This window comes from Poecilia mexicana, unplaced genomic scaffold (assembly GCF_051168715.1).
Source record: "Poecilia mexicana isolate PSO_F unplaced genomic scaffold, ASM5116871v1 scaffold_11, whole genome shotgun sequence".
NCBI lineage: Eukaryota > Metazoa > Chordata > Actinopteri > Cyprinodontiformes > Poeciliidae > Poecilia > Poecilia mexicana.
The window spans coordinates 1,800,728-1,825,395 of record NW_028263380.1 but is presented as its reverse complement, the minus strand read 5'-3'; the positions used below and the strand labels follow the sequence as shown (position 1 = coordinate 1,825,395).

Genomic DNA, 24,668 nt, shown 5'->3' with positions numbered 1-24,668 from the left:
CATTTTTTTGTGATGCTGAGCCAGTCATAACACACACTACTCTGTTAGTTAACTCCAAACACCTGTAAAGCTTTCCTGAACCTTTAGATAGCTTCTCACTCTATCCAGAGTGAGAAGCTATCTAAAGGTTCAGGAAAGCTTTACAGGTTACTGAGCTACACAATCATGAGGAGAACTACTAACTGCACAGACATCCAGAAGACAGACCAGTTAATGACACCAAAGGTCATTGCTGAAGAAGCCGCTTGCTCGGAGTTCTGTTTCCAAGCGTATTACAGGAATTAGTGTGGAAGGAAAAGGTGCACCAGTAACAGGTAGAACTGCAGCCTTGAGAAGACTGTCAAGTGAAATCCACTCCAGAAGAGCCACCACACACACAAACACAATGGGCTGCAAATGTCTCAAGTCATTCCTGAACCAGAGTCACCTGGGCTAAGAAGAAAAGAATCTGGACTGCTGTTCAGTCTTCCAGATTTATGTTGTCTGATTAAAGTAAATTCTGGATTTCATTTGGAAATCAAGCTTCCTGTGTTTGGAAGTACAGTGTAGAAGCACAGATTTCACATTGATTGAAGTCCATTGAAGTCTCCAGTGTTACTGCTGGTTCTGGTCCACTGGGTTTTCTGAAGTTCACAGTCAATGCACAGAGTTTCTAGCAGGAAACTCTAGAGCTCCTCCTGCTTCCCTCTGTTAACAAGCTGGATGCACATTCTGATCTGATTTTCCACACTGCCAAAGGTACCAACAACAACAAATCCTGTTCATGAATGGCCAGCAGACTCCCCTGACCTTTAACCCCTTAGAAAATCTCTAGGCTGTTGCCAAGAGGAAAATGAGAGACATCAGACCCACCAAGGTACATGACCTGAAGGCAGCTGTCAGAGAAATATGGGTTTCCAGAACCTTATCAGAACCACAGACTGTCCTCCATGCCACACTGCATTGATGCAGTAAGTAACACCAGAGGAGAACTGCCAAGTATTGAGTCTGTAGAGATGTACAGAGTTTTCAAAATCCTGACATTTTTGCTTAAAACATGTTTTTAATTTGTCTAATATAATTTTCTAATTTGCTGAGTCGCTGAATTTGGATTTTCTATACTGTAAACTGTAATTATTAAAACTGCAAAAATGAATAAAAGCTTGAAATATTTTACTCTATGTGTAATTAATATCTATTAAATAACTGTTTCACTTTCTGAAATCACTGGCAAGAAATATTGAACTTTTATGCAATATTATTTTTTAAATGTACTCGTAGATAAGCTGCTGCTTCTCTAACCAACAACACCATAAAAATGGCTGATGGCACCACAGAGGAAAAATGAAAGCAAAAATTAATACATTCCATGTGCTATTAAAGCATGAATTAAATCTTAAGTGACCTGATCAGTTTATCACCCTGGAGGTGAATGAGGGACCTGGAAACATTCCAGCTGAACTCCTTTCAGCCACTCCAGGTGCAGCACTGCCACCTGCTGTTCACATGTTAGTACAGCGATCTTAATCAGTACATAATAAAAGGCAGGATTCAAGGAAAATATTACTCAGACAAATTAAACACGCAATCATACATGTTGCATGACACATATTTAATTTGTTTTTGTTTGACATAAATGCTTTTTCTTTGAGTATTGTTATAAACACAATATGTAGCAATAAACCCATTTGTATGATTCTGAATGCTATTATGTATTAGATGTGCCCTTGATATCTGAGCTTTTTCTAAGTTATTTCATGGTGCGCTGATGATGTGAGCTTGAAAGAGAGAGAAAGGTAAGAAAGGAAGGTGACCATTTCTCATGAACCTGCTAAGACTCTTCTCTGCTATGAAGCCATGTCTGACTTTTAACAATTGTTATCTGATGAACGAGTATGGCACAACAGCAGCTCAACCTGTTTTCTTCAGAACTCTGATGCAGCAGAACCTGCTCAGAGGGCTAACAAGCCTCCAAACTCCTCCCCTCTCTCTTTTTTTGTTCCCTCTGACTGCTCAGGTACAGTTACACCAGGTCAATGTTGGTTTTTGCTCCGCCTTTTGAATAAAAGTAAGTTTAACACCTGCTGCTGTTCAGTCAGTCTGAACACTGTGAGCTCATCACTGGTAGAACTAGATTTCATCCGTTCATTAATGTAAAACCTTTATTTATTCATTTATTTATTTGTCTTCAGATGTAGTTATTATTGTTTTTAGATAATTGAAAACTTAATATTTTAGGTGACTCCTTTATGAATACATATCTTTTTCTCAGGTCTTTATTCATTTCATTTATTTATTTTGAAGAATGAGGCCTAAAAGTGTGACGTTCACCATCGGGTTGATTTTTGGATATTTGTCTCTTCGCTTGCTGCTGACCTCCATGTTTTCAGTAGAGCTGGTCTCAGACTTAGTGACGAATGAAAAGAATCGACTTCGTGCCTACAAAGTACACACAGGTACGTTCTTATTTGGTAACTCTAGGTTATAAAATGTGAGCTTAAAGTGACCAGAGTAATTATCAGAATGTATGCATTAGCTTTAATGGTTTGTGGTTTTACAGTGAAAGTAGAAATTATCTGTCTTTTAAGGATTTCATATGCTTGTCACTATAGCTGTTTTTCTGTTTAGTGGAAACAAGTGTAGAAGGTGCAGTCTGACAATATAATATTAAAATTATATTGGCTCAAATAAAATTTAAACTTTATTGTCATCATCACTTTTACAAAGGAACAACACGTTTAAAAATAAATTGATGTTATTATGGCTATTTTAAAATAGCCATAATAACATTTACCCGTAGTCATTCCAGTGGGTAATTTTTGACAAGAAAACTAGATGCTAAAAAAAGATAAACAACCTGCTGTGCAGGTTGGGTAGGTAAGCACTCAAATGCTTCTGACAACATTCATATTCATGAATGAATGTGCTTCAAAGTCACATCATTTATTCTTGTGATTTTGATTAGGGAGCATTGAGATGGTAGAGTATATATTTATTCAAACTAATCTAAATGTCTATAAGTTACATTTCAATAATGAGTTTTTAAATCCATATCAGAATGGGTAAGGATTCCAGTTCTTGTAACATTCTCCATGTTCAGTGAATCCACCCTCATTGAGCTCCTCATACAGAAATAATGAGGAGAGAATTGTAATGTTTTGGATGTAATATGTTCATTTCAAATGTATTTAATTTCATGTTTCTCACAGACTTGATTTAGCAAGTGTGAACTAGATGAACATATTTATAAAACAGGTGACTCTTCAGTTATACACATTAAGATAGAGTCTAAATCTTTATGTTTCTGATCCCTGTGGCTGTTTGATGATGGAAAACAAATCAGCTTGTTCACTCACACTGTGGTGAGCTGACATGTTGCAATTTTCAGTACAAATACAATATACAATTTTACCCAATGACACTGTGATTAACACAGTGTCATTTTTGCAGGCATACAATAATATGAATTCATACATTGAAATCAATTAATTGTTGTTTCACTAACTGCTGAGCAAGCATAGTGATTCCTGAAGCTCCTTCTGATTCATCTTCAGTATTCTGCCCTCTTAAGTTCACATCCAGCTTCACTTCTATTGACTCTGATGAATGTAAAATAAAATTCAACTCTCCTAGTTTGATCTTTCTGAGTTTTCCACTTTTTCAACTTTTTGGTTGGGTCGTAGAAGACAGGTTAAGAAGAATCAGACTGAGCTCATCATACAAAAAGGTGCGAAAGATTCAGCAGAATTATGTATAAACTGTACAATGAAGGCAGATATCAATAACTAGAGAAAATGTGAAAAAACAGTAATTTGACTCATGCTGGATATTTATTTAAACCTACTGAATAGATGAGACTGAAAATACTCCACCCCTCATGGTAGGGTCACCCATGGCAAACTGGTCCTCAGTGAGGGATCAGACACCGTGCAGCCCAACACATCCCTTATGATGTGTAATAGTAATGGGAACAATGTTCTTCTCTGCTTGATGCAGTGCCCTCTCTGGAGGTGAGGCACGCTGGCGAGCGGGGATGAACCGGTTCTTCTGAGATCAAGACTGAGACTCGTCCCCAAACCTGATGAACAGCCCAGGGGTGTTAACAAAGGCTGGTCATATACTGTAGTTTGCATTAAACCCACTCATCTGCACTGACTGTCAACAAACATGACACAGAAGACATGCAGACAAAAGAGAGCTTAAGACTGGGAGAGGCTTTGAATGAGGAAATGTGCAATCCAAACAAAAGAGAGCTTATAACTGGTTAATCTGGTTAGTTATGTATATTTAAAAGTTTTCAGATTTTGTTCCATTTTTCAATAAGGGCATGAGTTTCTGTTTGGTGAGTCTTTGGAGTCATCTGTGAACGTGGAACTTCAGTGAAATTAAGCCATGCTGAAACACACACAGAGGGAGGCTGGTCAGGAAACGCCTTGGGATTCCTCAAGGCTGGTTTTACGTTTTCATAAAGTATAAATACCTTCTTATATTGTATTTATTTGTTAAATAAATAAATGAATGAATATATAGCGTATAATATAATTTTATCTATAATAAAAAAATAATAGCTATTGACATGTGTGAAAAGCATTACAAGCAAGCAAAGTTGGAAAGCAAACTTTCCAACTTCATTTCATTGTTCAGAGTAAACCCATCCGTTAATGTCTCATCCCAATCCTGCAACACAAACCTGAATAAGTGAAAGATAGAAATAAATACAACAATAAATTGTGTTTTCTTTCACCTTGAAGAAAGCCCAATCTTATTTTAGTTGCTACAGCTACCAGATGCAGTTAGTCAGTGCAGCACCCACCAATGCTCCGGTCCTGGTCACCATCATGTTGCAGTCAGTACAGCTGCTGCAGTGCAGTCTCAGGCCAGTCACATTTACACATTCAAGCCAGCTGATGTTAACTCTTCCTAAAGATAGCTTCATATCTTGTACATTACGGTAGCAGAGCAGTAGGACGGCTGTTCCAGGTGAAAAACAGTTAGAGTGTCAGGATCTCAGGTTGTTTTGTAGTTTGATTTGAGTTTAGTTTCATTATTATTCTGTGTTAGTTTCTTATTTTGTTAGATCAGTCTTGTTCCTGTTTTTCTTTATAGTGTAGTGACAGCGGTTTATATTAATTTCTTGTGTCTAGTCATTTTTACTTACTCTAGTTTAATTATGTTTAGCTTGTTTAGCCTGTTCATTTCCTAACAGGCTAAACAACTTCAGCCACTACTTCAGCAAATAAGATTGTTTTAATAAAACTTCCACTTTAAGGTCCTCATAAAGACAAGTGGCTTTGATGTGAATCCTCAAGTTGAGCAAAATAAGCTGTAAACATAATACAAAAGTTTGAACTTGTATTTTGATTGAAATCTCAGTTCATTTTTTTTGCTTAAATAAATCTTTGAAAAAATTTGACATTTTGTTGATCGATGGCTTTATGGATGTGACTCACCACTGTTCCACTTCATCCTACACAAAACATTTATATTATTTTGAATTTTTAGAGGCCAGTCAGAAGAACAACTCTGCAGTGAATCCCCCTAACTCCACACGGATCTTGTGTTGGATTATGACGGGACCCAGGAACCTGGAATCACGCACCAAACATGTCAAGCAAACATGGGGCAAGCATTGCCACCACATTCTGTACATGAGTTCAGTGAAGACAGACTTCCCAACTGTGGAGCTGAACGTGAGTGAAGGGAGGGAAAACCTGTATTGGAAGACCATCAGAGCACTCCAGTACATCCACCAGCACCATCAGGACAAAGCCAACTGGTTCCTGAAAGCAGATGATGATACGTTTGTGGTCATAGAGAACCTGCAGTACATCTTATCCAAGCTTGACCCAGAAAAACCTTTGTACCTTGGTCGAAGGTTTAAGCCTTTCATCAGCCAAGGATACATGAGTGGAGGAGCAGGTTACGTCCTGAGCAAAGAAGCACTGAGGAGATTCGTCAAAGGGTTTCAAACAGGACAGTGTACTCATTTCTCCGCAATAGAAGACATGGCTCTGGGGAAATGTATGGAGACGATGAAGGTGGAGCCAGTGGACACCAGGGACGTGAAGGGCAGGCAAACATTCCACGCTTTTCCTCTAGACCATTACATCATACGACAACTACCAAGACCTCGGCCGTGGTATGTGATCTACGACTACTATGTTCCAAATGAGGTAAGGAACACAAACCACTGGTTCATAGGAAAGTCTATATTTTTTGTAACAGTATCATGGAAATATAATGCTAAACTGGTTTCAACAGGGGAAGTAACACACTAAATATATTTCTAATGGCAAATCTGACATAACAACCCAGGTAATCCACACATACAAACTAATCAACACAAATTAGTCCATTTGTGAATGCATGTGCAATAAAGTGCAATGCTACAGTGATAAGCATTGAATACAATCACATTTCAAAAGTTGATTAAATACTTTATAGAAAGTCGCAATTGGTCCCCATTTGCTAAGAAATGAGAGACGTTCATGCTCAGCTGGGATTTTAGCAAATTCTTCACACAAACCAGCTTCTGAAGCAACTTCTATACTCCCAGCTCCAAACCTGTTTTATCTCAGTCTCTGACCAGACATTTTATTATCAAACTAAACCTGCTATGCAATGTAAGAACAATGTCAAAGAAAACTAAATAGCTCTTCACTTGATGTTTTGAAGTCCTGTCTCAGAAATCTTATGAGGTCGCCTGGCTGTGGCTGGCTTATGATGAAATTATAAATATTTCCATATTATCTATCTAATGGCACTGACTGGAAGATTCAGAAGTTTAGAAATGCATCTATTACTGTTTCTGTTCGGATGTTGTAAAACTGTAAGACTCTTTCCTTTTATCAACAGAACCAATCTGTGCAAAAGTTATCGCTTACCACTTTATAGCCGATCAGTCGATATTAAAGTAACATATATTGATCTCCAAGTAGCAGATGGAAAGCTTTCTAAATCCTGACTAATTTCATCTGTTTCTTGGTTTCCTCTGTCTTTTTTGCACATCTACTTCTTTATGTTTTGGATACTTATTCTCTGTGTAACATCATTTACGTTTGAACTCTGCTTGATGTCATGACTTGGGTTATTGCCATCTTCTGGTGTGAAAATTAATTTAAATGTAAATGTGAAAAAAATATCAGTGTGTTCAATGTCCATTTTACGGACTGTGTACTGATAAAGCACGTTGCTTTGGCCTTTCAAATCCAGATATATGCTTAACCCGGGGTTGGGGTTAACAGGGGAGGAAATGAATTTGTGATGGAAACATCGTCAAACATTTTGTAAATAGTTGTAAAAAAACGTGAGTCTTGTGGTGTTGGAGAGAATTTGTGATGGAGATATTGTGACACATTTATAAATTGTTGTAAAAATACGCCTGGGAAATTGTCCACAATGTGATGTACAAATATGTATACTAATTAGTTTTTGGCTAAGTTTGTACACAAGTTCTTAAAATTTACAAAAGAAAATTTCATTTTAGGCTAGAAAAATGGTTCATTCTGTCATGATCCGTGGTTTTCTGTGTTTATTTTGAGTTTTTCTATGTGATCCTGTTTCCCTGTGAGTCTCTGTCCTGTCCTCCCTGTTGATTGCTCCCCAGGTGTGTCTCATTCCCCTGATTACCCCTTGTGTATTTAAACCCACCTGTTGTCTGTGTTCCTCGGGTCCTTGTCTAACGTTTTAGTTTTGTCTTATGTTGTGTGTGCGCGTGCTCCAGTAGAACTGTTTAGTCCTGGTAGTGTCAGCTCTCGTTTCTAGTCCTGTGAATCAGTTGCTACCGGTACTTAGCTGTGTGCTAGTCTCTGCCGTGCTGCCTGTAATGGACTGTTGAGCTTTATTATCACCATTAAATTCATCATCTTCACCATACCTGGGTTCTCGGCGTCTCTCCTCACCTCATCTAAACCGCCTTATGACACATTCAATATTTTTGTAAATTTCATAGTAAAAATATAAAAAAAAATTCTACTCGGATTTTGATTTTGTGTGTTTTTTTTTTTTTTTGGTCCAATGTGATAATGCATTTTGTCAAAATGAAACAAACACTGTAAAATCATGAAGCTTAGGTTGTGCTGAAAATAATGTTACCAAATAAGGCAAGGTAAATAGTTTTTTATGGTGAAAATATAAGGGTAAATTCAAAATTAGACCAAAACAGCCATTTAGACCCCAGACTCCTAAGGGTTAAGGAGGGACGTTCTAATTTATGTTTAAACATTAATCCTGTTTGGCCCATGACAGAGTGTATGTTGGAGGCTTTATCCCTTTCTCAAACAACATTGTCTTATGAGATTCTTCTTCACACTTGGAAATGCTTTAGTTAGGACTAAACCAGCTCACAAGTTGCACTGAAGAAAGGACGACTGATTTTAGTTATATTTACATTTAAAGCTTTTTGGCAGTGCCTTTTCTTCAAAATGTCAGTACTTATTGCTTGTGCTCTTCTGACGTACAACTTCATTCATAGGCTCAGTTATGTTGATTCCTCTGTATGTGCAGATTACTTGGGTTGTTAAAGACGTGTGAACTTTGTGTTCATGCTACGGTTGAATGAAATGAAATTAACATTTTAAAGTCATTTTTCCCATTGGACGTAGAAATCTCTAAAGTACTGAATATATTAAACACAGTATTAATGTTTTTATAAGCTGAACCTTAACAAAATTAAAATAGTGATAATAATCCAAAACAAGCCTCTGCTCCCAGAGGTCATTCGTTCTCTGCATGATGTTTTCTGACTGTTTTCTATATCCAAAACCTCACACTGCATGTTTTGAGTCAAAACTACATGAAACATTATGAAACGCCTGTTTTTCAGGAAGCTACTAAATGTTTCCTTTCCCTTTTTCTGTTTCCTCATCTCTACAGGGTCCAAACTGCTGCTCAGATTTTATTGTTTCTTTTCACTACATTTACCCTGTTCAGCAGTATGTGCTGGAGTATTTTACCTACCATCTGCGACCCTATGGATACTTACATAGATTCAGGCCTGAAGAAATTGTGGAAGAGAACAACAAAACTAACAAAGGAGGATGAGAAGATGAGTGGAATGGGAAAGGATCAAGAAGTGGGGTGAAGTGGATGAGTGAGGAGGAAAGGGCTTGTGATGGGGGATGTGGATCATTATGAAAAGGGTCCAGATCCCTCTTCACACTCATTAAAGTGGCTACTTTAATGAGTGTGAAGTCACTGGAATGACACAGAAGAAGAGATGGGGAGGACAGAGAAGACAGCAAAGGATAGATAAGAAGAAAGAAGGCGAGAACGAGAGCAAAGAGGTTTTTGCCCAGGTGTGGCTACGATCTGGACATTTTTCTGAGCCTGAGATAACACTTAACGTCATTTAGTCAAACATTAGTGGAGGAATAATTAGACTTCCAATACACCCTTCTGGTAAACTACAGCAGCTTCCAGAAAAGGCAGGGAAGCAGATCAAGCCACCTGGACTCTCAGTCCTGAACTGTCGAGTCTCATTGTGTTTGTTTAAAAGCCGTAACAACAAAAACATCCTGGACGTAATTCTAAAGCAAACATCCCTTTTGATCCTGGTATCTTTATGCTTCACTTATGACCAAATAATATCCAGGGAGATGATCACTGTCACCTGAAGTCCGACCGACCAAATACAGATCCAAGGATACAGAAAATTTAACACATAATGGGAAAATTAAACTTCTCAACTACAACAGAAAGATCAGAACTATGAAGGGCAGTGCAAACCTTCTTCTCTTAACGGAGGTGCATTGTTTTTTACTTTTACTCTTATTGGTTCCCTGTCTTGCTTTTCCCAGTGTGAGGGTAAATGGAAATTTTGACATCCTAGGCCTGTTATTAATATCAGAAAAAAATGCTTATGTAAATTGTCTCCATTTTCATCTGCCATAAAGTAAAACAACATAAAAAAATATAGGAGCACAGCTTTGAAAACAGATAACCTAATGCATGTGTTTCTGTTTGGTATGTAGTTTGACTTCTGAAACCCTGAGAGAGTAAACAACGAGATTATATTATTAATTCAATAACAATGAGACCATTTATGGAACTGAACTTCAGTCATCATACAGTTATTCTTTCTGTTGTATCAAAATCCCATGAAATGATTCCAGTTTTCCTGTTGACTCACTGAAACCAGAAATTTACTGTACAAACGTGCTGGATGTTTGAACTGGAAATGTCTGAACATAGCACATAAGAAATAAATAGATTTCATTTTCCTACTGTCTGACAATAAAGTAGACTAACATTTTTCTGTTTTAGGCAAGTTAAAATGACCAAAGTTTGCTAAAATCCAAGGTGGGAGACAGATTGTTTTTATTTATAGATTTTATTTTCAACTTTCTGTACTTCTTTAGGTTTTCGTTTCTGATATTGAATTCCCTAAGTTATTCTTATAGTTTCCTTTAAACTGTATGACATCAGTCAAACATTTCATCAATGAACTTCTCACAATGGTTTGCTGGGATTTTGGCCCATTCCTACTGGCAGAACCGGTGGCATCGGGTCAGGTTTGTTGGCTTCCATGCTCATGCCTGACTTTTCAACTCCAGCCACTTTTTCTCTGGAACTGAGATAATCCTTTTGTGACCATATTTGTGGAAAATTTGCAATAAACTCAAAATGATGCATTGGGATGACAAAATTCTGAACTCTGTTGTTTTTGTGTGAATATCTGTATTCAGACTTCCTTCTTAATCCCTTTAGTACTTAGTTTGATGCTTTTTCATCCCTTTTCAAACTTTGTTTGGGGCATGGTTTTATCTAGATTTCTGAGGTCTTTAGATATTGCTTCAATATTTCTGCATCAGGTTGTTTGCTCACGATGCCCTCTGTTTTGGAAAGTGCTCCAATATTTCACAGTCCTGACTGTGAAATATGAACACGACGTATTATATGACGTGTTCAAAGATCACGCTGTATAATACTGCCGTGGACACATTGTTAAAGTCTGGAATATAAGGTCTATTTCCTGATACGAAGCATAAAAGAGCACTCATGGTTAGTAAAGGTTGTTGGATTGAAAAAGGACAAAGTCTAGACAATATTATCACTATAAAAAAAGTTTATTTTACTCATCTGTAAGCTATTCCTTCAGACACATACACAAGTATAAACAGTAAAAGACATTTTACAATGAGGAGTTTTTCATGCATCACCATAAAGCTGCTGCCAACTGACGACAAACTGAAGTACAAGAATGGATAAAACATTATGTAAACATTTTGTAAAAATACTAGTACTCATAGATAATCACTTTTACAATAAACCAGCTAGACCAAAAATATTGCCCATACTGTAATTCCCTAAATATAAAATATTTTATACACATGAAAAATTTGTATATATTGAAAATCATGTTTAAAGAGCAAGTAAAATAATCTCGATTCTGTTTTGCAGTTTTTATTAATTAGTTTAATAAATTGACATAAACTTGTCATTTATTTAGTAATTTCATTTTACGGAGATGGTGACCTCATCATCTGTCTATTGTCTAGTGTTAAGAAAATAAATTTAAAATAAGCTAGTTTTAAAACTTAACATGTCTTGATTCAAATAGCCTAATTGTAGTTTTAAAATCAGTAACGTATTCTGGCTTGTTGACCTTTATTTTACCTGTCGTTACAGCAGATTGCTTGCTAGGATCCTTTGAACTGCCTTTTGTCTGTGTGGGAAACAAAATGTAGAAGTTCCAACTTTCACACCCATCTGTGGAGAGTCGTAAACACAGCAGGAGTTTCTGGCTTTAGAAAAAGGGTCAGAGATAGCTCCTGGTTGGATGAGCAAAGATACGCCTATTTGAATAAATTAAAGACAAGAATACGCCCCGAGTATAAAACTTTCTCCTCAGAAGTAAAAGACCAGATTTGCTCCTGCAACTCTCCAAAGACGTCTTTGGACGTCTTTGCTTTTCTTTCTTTCCTTCTTTTTTCCATGTCTGTCAGGTAAATGAATGTATGTCTCTGTTTTTCTGCAGTTCTGTTGTAATTTTATGCGTTTTCTTCTTTTGGATTAAACTCTGAAATTCTGTGACGTCAACATGCATTGCTGTTTCTTCTGAGTGGCTACATGTGGCCGTTGCGAGAGGACCCGGGATCATAAAGGGAGAGAGAGAGCCAAACTTTTTCCAAAATTAACTAATTCAGAGAAATCTTCCTTAACACTAGCAACTATACAGAATTCAGTAAAGATAGTGACTTGCAAAAATATTCACACCACTTAAAGGTTTTTACATTTTATTAAACTACAACCACAATTATTTTCCAGGGATTTCAGGTAAATGACCAACACATAGCAGTGCATAGTTATAATTATATGTATTATAGAACAAACTTCCACAACCAACTTGGAAAAATTTAATGTTTCAATTGTTGATTTTTTATGTTTTTATGAAGTAAAGCACTTTGAACTGCCTTGCTGCTGAAATGTGCTGTACAAATAAACTTTGATCATTTGCTTTGAACATCTACAGCAGGGGTCTCCAAACTACGGCCCGCGGGCCGGATCCGGCCCGCCACGTCATTTGGTCCGGCCCCCTGAACAATGCCGGATCCGGCCCGCCTCCTCATACCAGAGAGCATTCAGTGTTTTTTTTCATATATTGTATTTTCCAGTTTATATGTGGATTTTTCTTCAACCACCAGGGGGCTTTTGAGCAGATGTGAAACTAACTTTCCCTCAATGGAATATATACTAGTCAGTCCCAGTCACCGTTTCACTCACGGTTTTTTCCATTTGCATTCTGGGTAAAAATCTATTTAAAAGCGCGAATGTGTCGCCCCGACCAGAGAAAGGAACAGCTATGTGGCCCTCGCAGGAAAAAGTTTGGGGACCCCTGATCTACAGGCTGAAAATGTTACCTTCTTTTTTTTAATAGCTCATTGTCAATCAAATTGACTTGAGAGTGTCAATGAATGTCACATTTCTAGAGGAAATATGAATTCTCAGAATCTCAGATTAAGGTCTGGACTTTGACTTGGCCATTCTAACATCTTCTTTTATTTGAAGGGGTGTGCATAAGACTGTCATGACACTGTCATAAACATGACATAACACCTGTCATGAACATAAAGAAGTCTTTATGGATGTTTATGAGAGTTGTCATGAAGTGTCATTCGGTAAATAATGACACTTTAATGCAAAGTTGCTCTAAAAGTTGCATTGAAAGCCCATTAAAATGCCAACTTTGCATTCAATTATCATAATTTACAAAATCATACAAAGTTGGCACTTTTAATGGACTTTTAATGCAACTTTTAGAGCAACTTTGCATTAAAAGTGTCATTATTTACCAAATGACAACTCTTGACAACTGTCATAAACATTCATAAAGACTTCTTTATGTTCATGACAGGTGATATGTCATGTTTATGACAGTGTCATGTCAGTCTTATGCACACCCCTTTCAAATAAAGTGTTACCAATTTTTTTTTGGTCTAAGGCAGTCCATAATCACACAGTTTCCCACCACATGTAGCATTTTGGTTCCATAGAACAAATTCTGCTGTGTCGCCTTTATGACTTGCGGAAAACTGCAGTCAAGACTTCTAAGTAATGTGCTACTTTGTGTTGGTCTATTACATGAATTGCTGAAAGTTAAAGACTTCAGCTTTCAGGAAAACATGCTGCTATTGTCAGCATGGCCTCATTTAAAATCTTTTTGTCACTTAGTTACACAAAAATGGATATTGACTTATTTTATTTGTATTTTCTGAAATTCCTGTAGATCTGATGTAATATGTTGGTTTTCTTTGTTCTACACATTTTTGCAAGCTGGCATTACATGAAAAAAATTCTACTTGAATTAGACCAAAGACAGATACAGATGAATCAAAGTAGTTAAAGTGAACTACTTTGTGTTTAACTTGACAAGAATTCAACAGATTTTCTTTCTGTGTAATATTCCTGAGATGTCAAGTCCTGAATTTGTGCTTTATAAATATAATTGGAATTCAGTGAAATGTCTGACCCGGCTTAACTCAGCACCATTAGTGGTAAACTGGTGAAGCTTTAGAACATGAATAAAGTTTTATGTTAGCCTGAAAGCAGGTAGAAGTTGAGACCAAAACAAGCTGAATCTACAGGGTGTATGAAGGCCAGTTCCATCACTGATGAAAAAAATTCAAACTTGTGCTTAAACTAGTACTTAAGCTTCACCTAACTCTTATAATTAATAGCTAAGTCATAACTATGAGATAGCTACTTGTATCTTATATATATGATTATGAAATATATATATTTTCCATTGCATTGGAGATGGGCTTCCATTGGGCCGTATTACGAGTCTGTAGAAGGACCAGATTTTCAAGTCAACAGTCAGTTAACAGCCATAACAGAAAGGAACAAAGAAAGTTCAGTGAGAACAGATTTCAGATAGCAGCAACATGTTTCCCTCAGCAGTCGGAACATGACAGGTATTGCTTCAGGGACTGCTCATTCATGTTGCTGTTATTGGAACTAATGGAATCTGTTTAGCACCAAGCCCAATTTTCCACTACACAGCCTGTTACGTGTAGACGCAGGTATTCCTGCAGTTGGCTTCATTCTCAAAGTTGTTTGCGTTGCCCTGACAACCGCCATACCAGAACTGTGCACAGGCGTTGGCCTCCGGGTCGTAGTACCACCTAGTCCTGTACTGCCGACACGGACCAGGTTCAAGAGGCTGGTTGCACCCCCCACCTGGAGGATGAAGCAGATGATAACTGTTTTGGTGGATTGTGGATTGATCCAATGTGGCAGGTTAATATGTACATAACCTATCTGTTGGTAGCTAGTTTGCAAATAAACTAGTAATATCTACACTGATCTAAATAAACCTTTAATCAACTAAAACTTAATCTTCCTTCCCTTTTCAAGCATTTTACAAGTCAATAATTACCGATTCCCAAACCAGTGTGGTAGCATTTAGCTACACCTCTGCTCCACAGTCACACACATAAAACCGGTTGCAGTAATTTACCAGCTCAGTTGGCAGTAGATGCTTGGTGCACTTACAGCCTATCTAATACACTATTATTAATAAGCAATAAATCAATAACTATGTATATCATGACAGACACATGAGTAATATCAATACATAATGCAACTGACAGAATAGTCAGGGGTGTCCAAAGTGGGTCCTTGAGGCCCGGCATCCTGCATGTTTTAGTTCTCTCCCTGGTGGTGGTAACAACCTTTTCAGTTTGTCAATGTTCCTCTTAGGCCTCTAACGAGCCATTATTTGATCCAGGTGTGTTAAACCAGGGAGAGAACTAAAACATGCAGGATGCCGGCCCTCCAGGACCCACTTTGGACACCCCTGGTCTAAATGGTGCAGTTGCATCTTGATCACAAATCTGTTTCAGAATATTATTCTCCAGAACTATGTCACAACAGTTCTAGAATGTATTTTGGTGCTGAAGAGTGTCTGTGGTGACCAGCTGTAATGAGGAAGGAGCGCAGCATTCACTCAGATCCAAACACGGCCCATCTTCTGGAGACTGTAGAGCAGGGTTGCCCAAGTCCAGTCCTCGAGAGCCACCATCCTGCAAGTTTTAGAAGTATCCTTACTCCAACAGACCAGGATCAGCTCTACGGAGGCCTGGTAACGAGCCATCCATTTGATTCAGGTGTGTTGAAGCAGGGATGCATCTGAAAGTTGCAGGATGGTGGCTCTCGAGGACTGGACTTGGGCACCCCTGCTGTAGAGGATGTGTACCAGACTCTGTGTTTTCAGTTATGCTTTATTGACTTTTATTACACTGGATCCTAGGATTTAAGTGAATTATCTCTCATGTAAACCCAAAGTAACATCTGTTCTTTGGGCTTCAGAGTTGTTTTCTCCTCCGTGTATAAGGAACATACAGATGTGTGGCCACATACTGTATGTGTCAGAGCTCAATCTGTTCAAACTTACATAAAATCTCTTCAGCTTTTTTGTTTCTTTTCAGGTATATGAATTTAACCAGGGGTGTGACATGTTAGTGTGTTATGATTCTGCTATTTACCTGATGGAGGTGACACAGTCAGAGTTGGTGATGGAGGGCCAAAGGTTGTATGAAAGCTCTCCACCTCACCTGGCCAGTCAGTCGGACTCTGCCGCTGCACCACAGAGTTCTGCCCTGACTCTCCCTTCTCACCATGAGGGGTAAATGGTAGACTTGGCTGCTTGTTGGAGGGCTCCACCGTCACCTCAGGGTCAAACTGGTCCTCATGAGGCCACAGTGACTCAGTGGGCTGTGGAGCAGGTGGCTAGAGGGAAACGGATGAGCAAAAGAACAAAAGAGTCAGGTTCTGATTCACCATGTCACCAACTTTTCCAGTGCTATCATCACAGCACTTCATTCATGTAGAAAATAGCAACAGAGTCACAAACAGGCCCTTCTGGTTCACCGACTGTGCCCTATTATTATTGTTTTTATATGCCATCTGCTCTCTTTCTGTGCCACACAGGTATATGTGCAAAGGACACAAAAAAGTTTCTTGGTAAAACTTGTTAGCTTTGTTGGATTAAATCATAAATCAGGTTTATCAAATTTCCATATGATGGAGGAAACAGGCTAACAGTGACGCCCTATTTACAGTTTGACAGTTTTCCTGGTGTAATTTGATCTGTTGACTGCACCCACCATCGAACAAAAGGGCCATTGCAGGATGCATTTGTTATAGTCGCCTAGTCACAGTTCAGTATTTGTGGACTGTTCAGTGGAATTGAACTCCAAAGAAAATTAGCTTTTTTGCAGATTTTTGTATACATGGAAAATAATCTAAAGGAAATGCAGCTTGGGATGATGAAATACCTAATCACAATGTTACTTGCAGAGTAGCCAACCAAAGAGCCCCAGTCATTTTGCTTGGTGCTGATTGGCTGTACCCATAAGAGTGGATATAAGCAGGACTAATGACGTTAGCTTCTATGGTGGCGCAGAGATGGTTTCCACTGGGTGCATTAATCCACAGCAGAACATTTCTGGTGTTTAATTATTAAAATACAGGATGCATATAAAACACTAACAGCTGTGGGTCCAGACCTTCTGAATGAAGCAAAGTGTAGAACAAGCAGCTGGTTTTTACCACGCTTCGTTCTTCCTGCTTTAAATCATTTAGCAAATTTTGCCCAAAGAACATCCATGTTGTGACTGATTTTCTGCTCAGAAAGAGTGAAGGGTATGTAAGCTAGATAGCAAATAATGATTTCTATTAAATTATAGTTTAATCATACAATACACGATCATAAATGGTGGCTTAATGCTTTTTACACAAGTACCATAATAATACAAAATATGACAGCAATGTTACCCTTGTGTTTTTTGCTTCTGGGATCTTTTTAGACTCGATGTCTTCCGGTCCATTCGGATGGGTTTCCACAGATGAAAACAACGATTTTGGACTAAATGGTGCCGCTGCATCTCGATCACAAATCTGCTTCAGAATATTATTCTCCAGAACTATGTCAGAAATGAAAAAAAAAAAGTTGTATCAAAAGCCAGTCTGTTCAGACTGGCTTTTGGTTAATTTTGTTCATTGATTTTAGATTCTTTTAATATTGATGCGTTTCCTTTTTTGTAAAGCACTTTGTGATTTTTATGTCTGTGAAAAGTGCTATATAAATAAAGTTTACTTACTTACTTACTAAAATAGCTAAGGTGAAAAGATTTACAGATTTCCTCTAGAGAGGAATGCTGAATGGTTTTAGATCAAGGAGAGGAATGGGTTAAAGGAAGGACTTTGGATGAGAAAGATGTTAAAATTTTTGGTTGTTTTAATATACAACTATGCATGCTGGTAAGGTTGTTTCCATCTTATTAAATGTAAAAGATCAGGTTCTTAATAATAACTACATTAAATGCTCAAAATACAGAATCCACAAATAAACTTCTGATACGTCGTGTTGAATTGTGTCTGTAGTTTAATATAATAAGATATTAACAAAATAAGAACTAATTAGCATGAGACGTTTTTAAACAACTGGACCATATTTTCTTGTGAACATCTTGCAAAACAACTGATGCTTACTGTTTACATGCAGTGTTGTGCTTACTGAATCAGACTTTTGTTTGAGACCTGAGCCATTGACTCTTACAATGACAATGAAAACGAAAACGACTGAAGTCATGTCTGTTCTATCAGACATCCTCTGCCTGATGCATCACAGAAACAACTTTCCAAGCAGCTCACTGATTTTCACAACCTTCAAAATAAACCTGGTGCATGTATGCGATATTTACGTTTGATTGTGTTGTTTGTATGACCCTTCTAACTAACCTCTTAAATGAACTTCAGAAATTGTGTCTTCTTAATAATCGACACACTTTAGAACAATAACAAGGAACTGTTGTGTATTAACTCACCAGGCAGCAATAGGAAGTCATCGATAATGTAGACATGTTCTTCTTTAGGATCAGAGGCAACAGTCTTCATCTCACTCAGGAACTCTTCATAAAGAGGATCAGTCTTTTTCACCACACCTATGATCAACACCTCAATCCCCTCTGCATGGTTTTCTGAGGCTGTCTCTTTAAACTGCACCAGATCACGCTGATCTAACAGAACATTCGTTAAAACTACAGCCACTTTCCTCACATGGGGTCGAGAGTCTCTGAACACCTTCCTGGCTTGGAGCATGGCGCTGCCGGTGAAGGTACCCTCGCCCAGGTAGGGCATGGCTCTGACAGCAGCCTTGATCTCCTCCCTGCTGGACTGCTGTTGCAGGCCGACCACCACCGTGTTCAGATGGCTGTAGAGGACCACCCCAACGCGGCTGGCCTCCTGGCTCACAGTGAACTGGTCAATAATCGCGTTCACAAAGTCCTTAACTACCTCGAAGTTTTCCGGGCCCACGCTCTCAGAGCTGTCAATCACAAATACCAGTTCCAGTGGAATCTCTCTGCACATGACGCCACATCCTAGCACGCGGAAAGGGAAAAGTTAAGGGTTTAAAACCTTTATGTACACAGATAAGACTTATACATTTATACAAAAATAAACATTGTCATAATTTTATATCTTTCTGACTTCACTATACAGTTTACATGATAGATCAAGTTTAATGTACTTGAATATTTCCTGCTAACACAACAACAGTTATTTAAACATACACCCCTTCAGAGTTTTACCAAATATTTCCTTTATGATCTGGATGACTTCATCTCTCTGTGGATGGGAAACAAAAATATTTAAGAAACCCAGAAGTCCATCATTAAGCCGTTTCTCCCAGTCTGGTACTAACCGCAAGTCCCGGCTCTCCTTTTTCTCCAGGTCTCCCCTAGAGGATCAGAATATGGTTATGTATATACAATATCATGACTGGAATATAGGCTGTCAGAAAAAAAACAAAACAAAGTTATATATTATGTGGAAAAACACTAATACATACCAATCAGAAATTTTAGATCGGCATAAAATGAATAAGTGTAGAAAACAGCCTGATATCATAGATTGAATAGTGATTAATAAACTGGCCCTTTAAACAAACTGAACCTGTCATGTTACCGGATTTCCAGGAGAGCCAGGTGGTCCAAGGTCCCCCATATCTCCCTTTTTCCCCTTTTGTCCAGGAGATCCTTGACTACCCTGAAGCATAAAAGCTTTCCTTATGATAGCATTTTGGAGCACTGGTAAGTGAACGCAGCAGAAGTCAGGTATGAAATTATTCCCACCTGCAGCCTCAGAGTTACTGTACCTTCTGTCCTGAGAGATCTGCTCCTGGAAGCCCTCTTTGTCCCATTGGACCTTGAAATCCATGCTCGCCCTGGAGATAAAGATGGATGGATTGGTCAGACTGTCCAATGCGTCAGATCACATGGAAGACTGAAGGCCAGTCAGCCAAACTGAAAAATGATTCACTCAAAATGTCTGAATTAACCACCCTGATTGGGTCCAAAGTTCTGACCTTTTCTCACATAACATGACTCTCATTCAGACCCCATTACTGTTTCCTTCATACCTTTGGTCCAGGTAGTCCTTCTCCTGGAGGCCCATGCATGCCAGGTGGGCCAGGCTGTCCTGTAGAACCCTGTAAATCAAAGATATTAAGGAAACCATTGAATATGTTTCTATAATAAAAAAAAAATTAAACACTTCAAAAGGACACACATCTTTGTAATTCCCACTCTGACCTTTGGCCCAGGAAGTCCAGTTCCAGGAGGTCCTGATGGTCCTGGTACACCCGGTAAGCCTCTTTCACCCTATCAAAAAAAGTCAACAAAACAACACAATTTGAACACATCCACCTCATAGGCAGTTCAACTCTCCAGTATAGTAGTTTGTAAAAATACCTTCCAAACTTTATTGTAGTTTATGAATTTATAAAACACAGCTCACCGTTGCTCCCGGTAATCCTTTTCCTTCAGGTCCCATTTCTCCTCTTAGTCCAGTCAAACCTGGCAAACCCTGGAGATGGAGTCAAATATGTTTAGACACTAACCTCTGACACTGTAGGTACTATGCAAAATGTGACTTTAGTACACCCCACTGTCCTTCTATTACCTCAGGTCCAGGAACAGAGTCTTCCTTTGGCCCCAGTGGCCCAACAGGTCCAACACTACCTTTGTTTCCCTGGCGATGGAGTAGGAAGCAGTCAGAACACCAACATGAATCAACAGGTCTACTGCAGATGAAAGATAAGAATCCAAATGACCTGTACTTGTATAGCGCTTCTTCAAGTCCAGGGAACTCCAAAGTGCTTCACACATACACATTCACACACTGATGGTCATCAGGACCTTGCCTGCTGGTGGTGGGCCCCCTGACCACCAGCAGCAGGCAAGGCAGGTGAAGAGTCTTACCCAAAGACAACGTCTGAGACGGACGGAGCGTGGATCAAACCTCCGACTGCAGGAATAACTCTGCAAGTCAGCTGAGCTCATCATACCGTCCAACACTCATAAGAATGGTTGTAAAAGGCAGAATCTGAAGGTGTTGTGACAATGTGCTGATGGGGGAGTGCCGGAAAGAGCAGGAGCTTCTTAAAGAGACAGAGCCCAATTTCAAGGCGTCAAAGTTTAATTTCTTTTAAGTTAAGTTTGATATATGCAGTATTTTTCCCTGGTGTTGAAGTATAAACAATAATATATCAGTGATTCTTGAGAATAGGGACAAAACAGGTCCTATGGATAAAGCATGAAATTTGAATAAAATATACACAAAATATATTTTTTTCAAATATCTAACTAAACTAACCTGGGTCATGTGAGCACAACAATGTATATTTTTCTTTTTTTTGCTGAATATTTTTTTATTTTAAACATTGTAGTCGGTGGATGATGCCTGTAAAAGCCCTTTTACATTCTTATAGTTTAAAACAATTAAAGAAATACTAAAATTATATATTATGACAATTAAGTATAAGTAGTCATATAAATAATTATAAAAGTATCGATAAATTGAATTAAAAATAATTTTTAGATATTTTCCAACTCCGTTGAAATTTGTCCTTAGTTTTTGTCAACACCGTCAGAAATGAAAAGAATGTAAAAAAATCAGGCATTATTGGGGGGCACCAGAACTTCTGAGGACCCCATGACCACTTCCTTTCTCTTCCTTTGCTAGGAGGGCTAGTTAGCTCCGGTTAGCTTAAGTTATTCTTTAGTTTTTTCTTCTGTTTTATTCCTAAGTTGTTTGTCACAACCATGATGTGTCAACTCCATAACTGACAATTTACAAAACTTTGATGAAATTTTGCGAAATAAAAGCTTAATTTTGGTTTAATGTAAAGATTTCATGGACCTGACGAGCTACAATATGGCCTCCTTCAGAATAACATCATATAAATTGAGGTAGTTTGGCATTTCGTCAACTCCGTCAGATGTCAACTCCGTCAGAGTTTTTCTGACTCTTTCAGTGAAATTGTTGTCAAATCTCACTTAATTGTGCAACTAATTCATTTTAATGTATTTTACATGAATTGCATTACTTCACATGTACCAAGTTTTTCATTTTACTCACTAGTTTGTCACCACCTTCAGTTCTGTGTCAACTCCATCAGATGGACTTTTTCTTGTTTTTTGTTTTAAATAATATTTATTTTATTTCTTGAGAAGCATTTGTCTGTAGATTGAGTAAAAATATCACTAATAGGGTATTTTAAAAATCATTTTAGATTTATTTCTGTCAGATGGTGATGACAAAGTTCTGGGTCAGGTCGATTAAAAATGTAATTTTTTTTTAAAAATTCGCAACTGGGAGCCTGCACCTTAGCATCTTCATATTTTCTAAACATTATTTGTCATATTTGCATACATAAGGTTGAGAAATAATAAAAAAAAAATATGGGAAAATTAAAACCCATTTTGTCCCTATTCTCAAGAATCACTGATATACAATATTTCCCTCATTAATGAAAAAAAAAAAACTAAAAGCAAACTTAGACAAAACACAAAGGAAACCAGGCAGAACCCAGAGCAACAGTGGAGTCCAGTAGAATAAAACTCAGACCTCTAAATAAATGTGATTAGTAGAGTGGATCTGATTAGCAGAATAAATGTTTGCTGTGAGAGGAACATGTAGAGATACCTGAGTTAAGCTGAAGAAAACCCAAGAAAATGTCAGTTTAATATTCCTGTTTGGGACATGGTTAATTCAAGGCTTTAGGCAGCTCTGTATGTACAGGATGGTCATCTGGTTTTTTTACCGGTCAAACAGTCAGTCAGTGGATGAGCAGGTGAGGAAACCAAACCGTTTGCCAGGCAGAACCAGAGCAGGAGAGGCAAAAGGCCCCCTGTGAACAGGTACCTCTTTGTTTGCCTGCCAATTTTGAATAAATCCTCCACAGAACTGCATTTTTAAAGTTCTGGACCTCCTTTATACTGAATAAACTACAAACACATGATGCATAAATTGAGTTACATTTGCCTTTAGTTTCATCACTCTTAAGTCTTTTTTTGGTTGGTTTTTAATGGGTAAATAATCACTAGAATCTGTGATCATATTACTTTGGGTCCAATTATTCCCACTCCAGGCTCTCCAACAGGTCCAGATGGTCCCACGGGGCCTGGCTCTCCCTGTCAGGAGCAACAAAACCAAAAGGATTCATGACAGGAAAAACATAAGTACAAACACCACCTACATAAAGGTTGGTGATTCTATATACGGTAAATGCAGAAATTACCATATCAGTGTTATCACAGGGAAGGTCATTATACTCTTTAAAATATATCTATTTGTATTTTTAAAAATCACCAATTTGGTCAGGGTGTTAGATAATTGAAGTAAACAAGATTGTCACTGGTTCTGTGTTATGATTCTATGGCCTTTCACCTCTAAAAAATCATACTCATGTCATTAGGAGCCAAATTAAATAAGGCAACACTGAAAAAATGTGAAAGAAATCCTAACAGCCCTCTTGTTAAATCAGTGATGGTTGAGAGAAGTTCACAATGCATCAGTGACCTTCCTGCTTTGCATAACATTTAACTCACATCTGAGGGAACAAAGTTAATGGTTTCTTTTGACAAGCATTAGACATGTGTGAAACAATAACTAATATGAATCTTATTTTGAATTAAAAAAACATGTCTATCCTTTTACTACTGTCATTGTTTGGTGAAATGGGAAATGTGCTACACATTTGTTTGAGATCATGTAGAAAAACAAGTAAGGCTATTAATTATGACCATTTTTGGATGCTCAGAAAGTTTCCATCAGCAGAGCAGGGATCCTCTGATCCAGACCTCCAGGGCCCAGAACTCTCTGCTTCAACACATCTGAGTCAAATAATCAGCTCATTAGCAGAACTCTGGAGGGCCTGACTGTACTCAGGAGGTAATGCAGCCATTTGAGGTGAGTTGAACAAGGGACACATTTAAAAGCTGCAGGGTACTGGCTCTGGAGGCCTGGATGTGAGGATCCCTGCTCTACAGCAGGGTTTCCCAACCCTGGTCCTGAAGCCACACTACCCTGCATGTTTTAGGTGGTTTTTTGCTTCAGTCGAGGGATTTCAATTGGCAGGTGTTTGCTGAACTGCAATCAGCTGAATCAGGTGTGTAGTAAAGCAGGGACACATCTGAAACATGCAAGGCAGTCAGTCTGGAGGACCAGGGTTGGGAAACACTGCTCTAGATCAGTGTTTCTCAACCCTGGTCCTCACCGCCCCCCTGCTCTCCATGTTTTAGATGTGCCTCTATTCCAGAACAGCTGATTCAAATGATTGCATGACCAACAGGTACTGCAGAAGCCTGTTAATCACCCAGAGATACAATTCAGGTGTGTGGCTGCAGGGAAATACCTAAAACATGCAGGACAAGGGGGCGGTGAGGACCAGGGTTGAGAAACACTGGTCTAGAGTATTCAGACATGTGAACAACACATCTGAGTGCAAAATGCTGTGGATGAATGTTGGAGTCAGAGAGGATTCTTTGCTTACCATCAAAAAACCCCAATTAATTCTGCTCCTTATTCTACAAATGCATTTTCTTTTCAATTGTGGCATCACAAGGGGGAAATAAGCAGACTCTCCCAAATCAAAGAATTTACTGCCAAAGATGTATTATTACAACCAAAAATGTAAATAAATTGAATACAAACACAGTTTTCCTCTCTTTTTGTGCTGAGCTTTGATCTTGAATGAACATTAAAGGCCAGAACTCATCTATACCATTACAATGATGTTTGTAAAATGTCTGTATTTCTCATTAGTAAGATTTAGCTATTACTGTCAGTTTTTGGCTATTGCCACGGCCAATAGAAAAACAGGCAGACAGCCAATGATGGAA

The 24,668-nt window shown here is 38.2% G+C and overlaps 2 protein-coding genes across 4 annotated transcripts in view; one reads left to right on the top strand and one right to left on the bottom strand.

Annotated features, from left to right (window-relative positions):
- Positions 1 to 1,976: 1,976 nt before the first annotated feature.
- On the top strand, positions 1,977 to 10,624 carry c1galt1a (core 1 synthase, glycoprotein-N-acetylgalactosamine 3-beta-galactosyltransferase 1a). 3 transcript variants are annotated; one of them, XM_088010048.1, is made up of 4 exons: positions 1,977 to 2,047; positions 2,284 to 2,435; positions 5,482 to 6,152; positions 8,854 to 10,624. In XM_088010048.1, exons 2-4 carry the CDS (start codon positions 2,285 to 2,287, stop codon positions 9,019 to 9,021), a joined length of 990 nt encoding a protein of 329 aa, XP_087866174.1. In that variant the 5' UTR covers positions 1,977 to 2,047; position 2,284; the 3' UTR covers positions 9,022 to 10,624. The 3 variants fall into 3 exon arrangements, with proteins under 3 accessions (XP_087866174.1, XP_087866173.1, XP_087866172.1); XM_088010047.1 differs by lacking the exon at positions 1,977 to 2,047 and adding an exon at positions 2,093 to 2,132; XM_088010046.1 differs by lacking the exon at positions 1,977 to 2,047 and adding an exon at positions 2,115 to 2,132 and having other exon boundaries at positions 2,252 to 2,435.
- A 3,833-nt stretch (positions 10,625 to 14,457) lies between these two features.
- col28a1a (collagen, type XXVIII, alpha 1a) overlaps positions 14,458 to 24,668 on the bottom strand; it is a 35,775-nt gene continuing 25,564 nt past the window's right edge. The window contains exons 22-35 of the mRNA XM_088010051.1: positions 22,890 to 22,958; positions 20,446 to 20,514; positions 20,281 to 20,349; positions 20,076 to 20,144; positions 19,904 to 19,972; positions 19,640 to 19,708; positions 19,450 to 19,530; positions 19,187 to 19,222; positions 19,074 to 19,110; positions 18,309 to 18,863; positions 17,259 to 17,405; positions 16,884 to 16,912; positions 15,966 to 16,209; positions 14,458 to 14,658 (exon numbers count right to left, since the gene is read on the bottom strand). Of these exons, the coding sequence (XP_087866177.1) occupies positions 14,486 to 14,658; positions 15,966 to 16,209; positions 16,884 to 16,912; positions 17,259 to 17,405; positions 18,309 to 18,863; positions 19,074 to 19,110; positions 19,187 to 19,222; positions 19,450 to 19,530; positions 19,640 to 19,708; positions 19,904 to 19,972; positions 20,076 to 20,144; positions 20,281 to 20,349; positions 20,446 to 20,514; positions 22,890 to 22,958 (1,716 nt within the window). The 3' untranslated portion in view covers positions 14,458 to 14,485. The remainder of the gene's footprint in view (positions 14,659 to 15,965; positions 16,210 to 16,883; positions 16,913 to 17,258; positions 17,406 to 18,308; positions 18,864 to 19,073; positions 19,111 to 19,186; positions 19,223 to 19,449; positions 19,531 to 19,639; positions 19,709 to 19,903; positions 19,973 to 20,075; positions 20,145 to 20,280; positions 20,350 to 20,445; positions 20,515 to 22,889; positions 22,959 to 24,668) is intronic.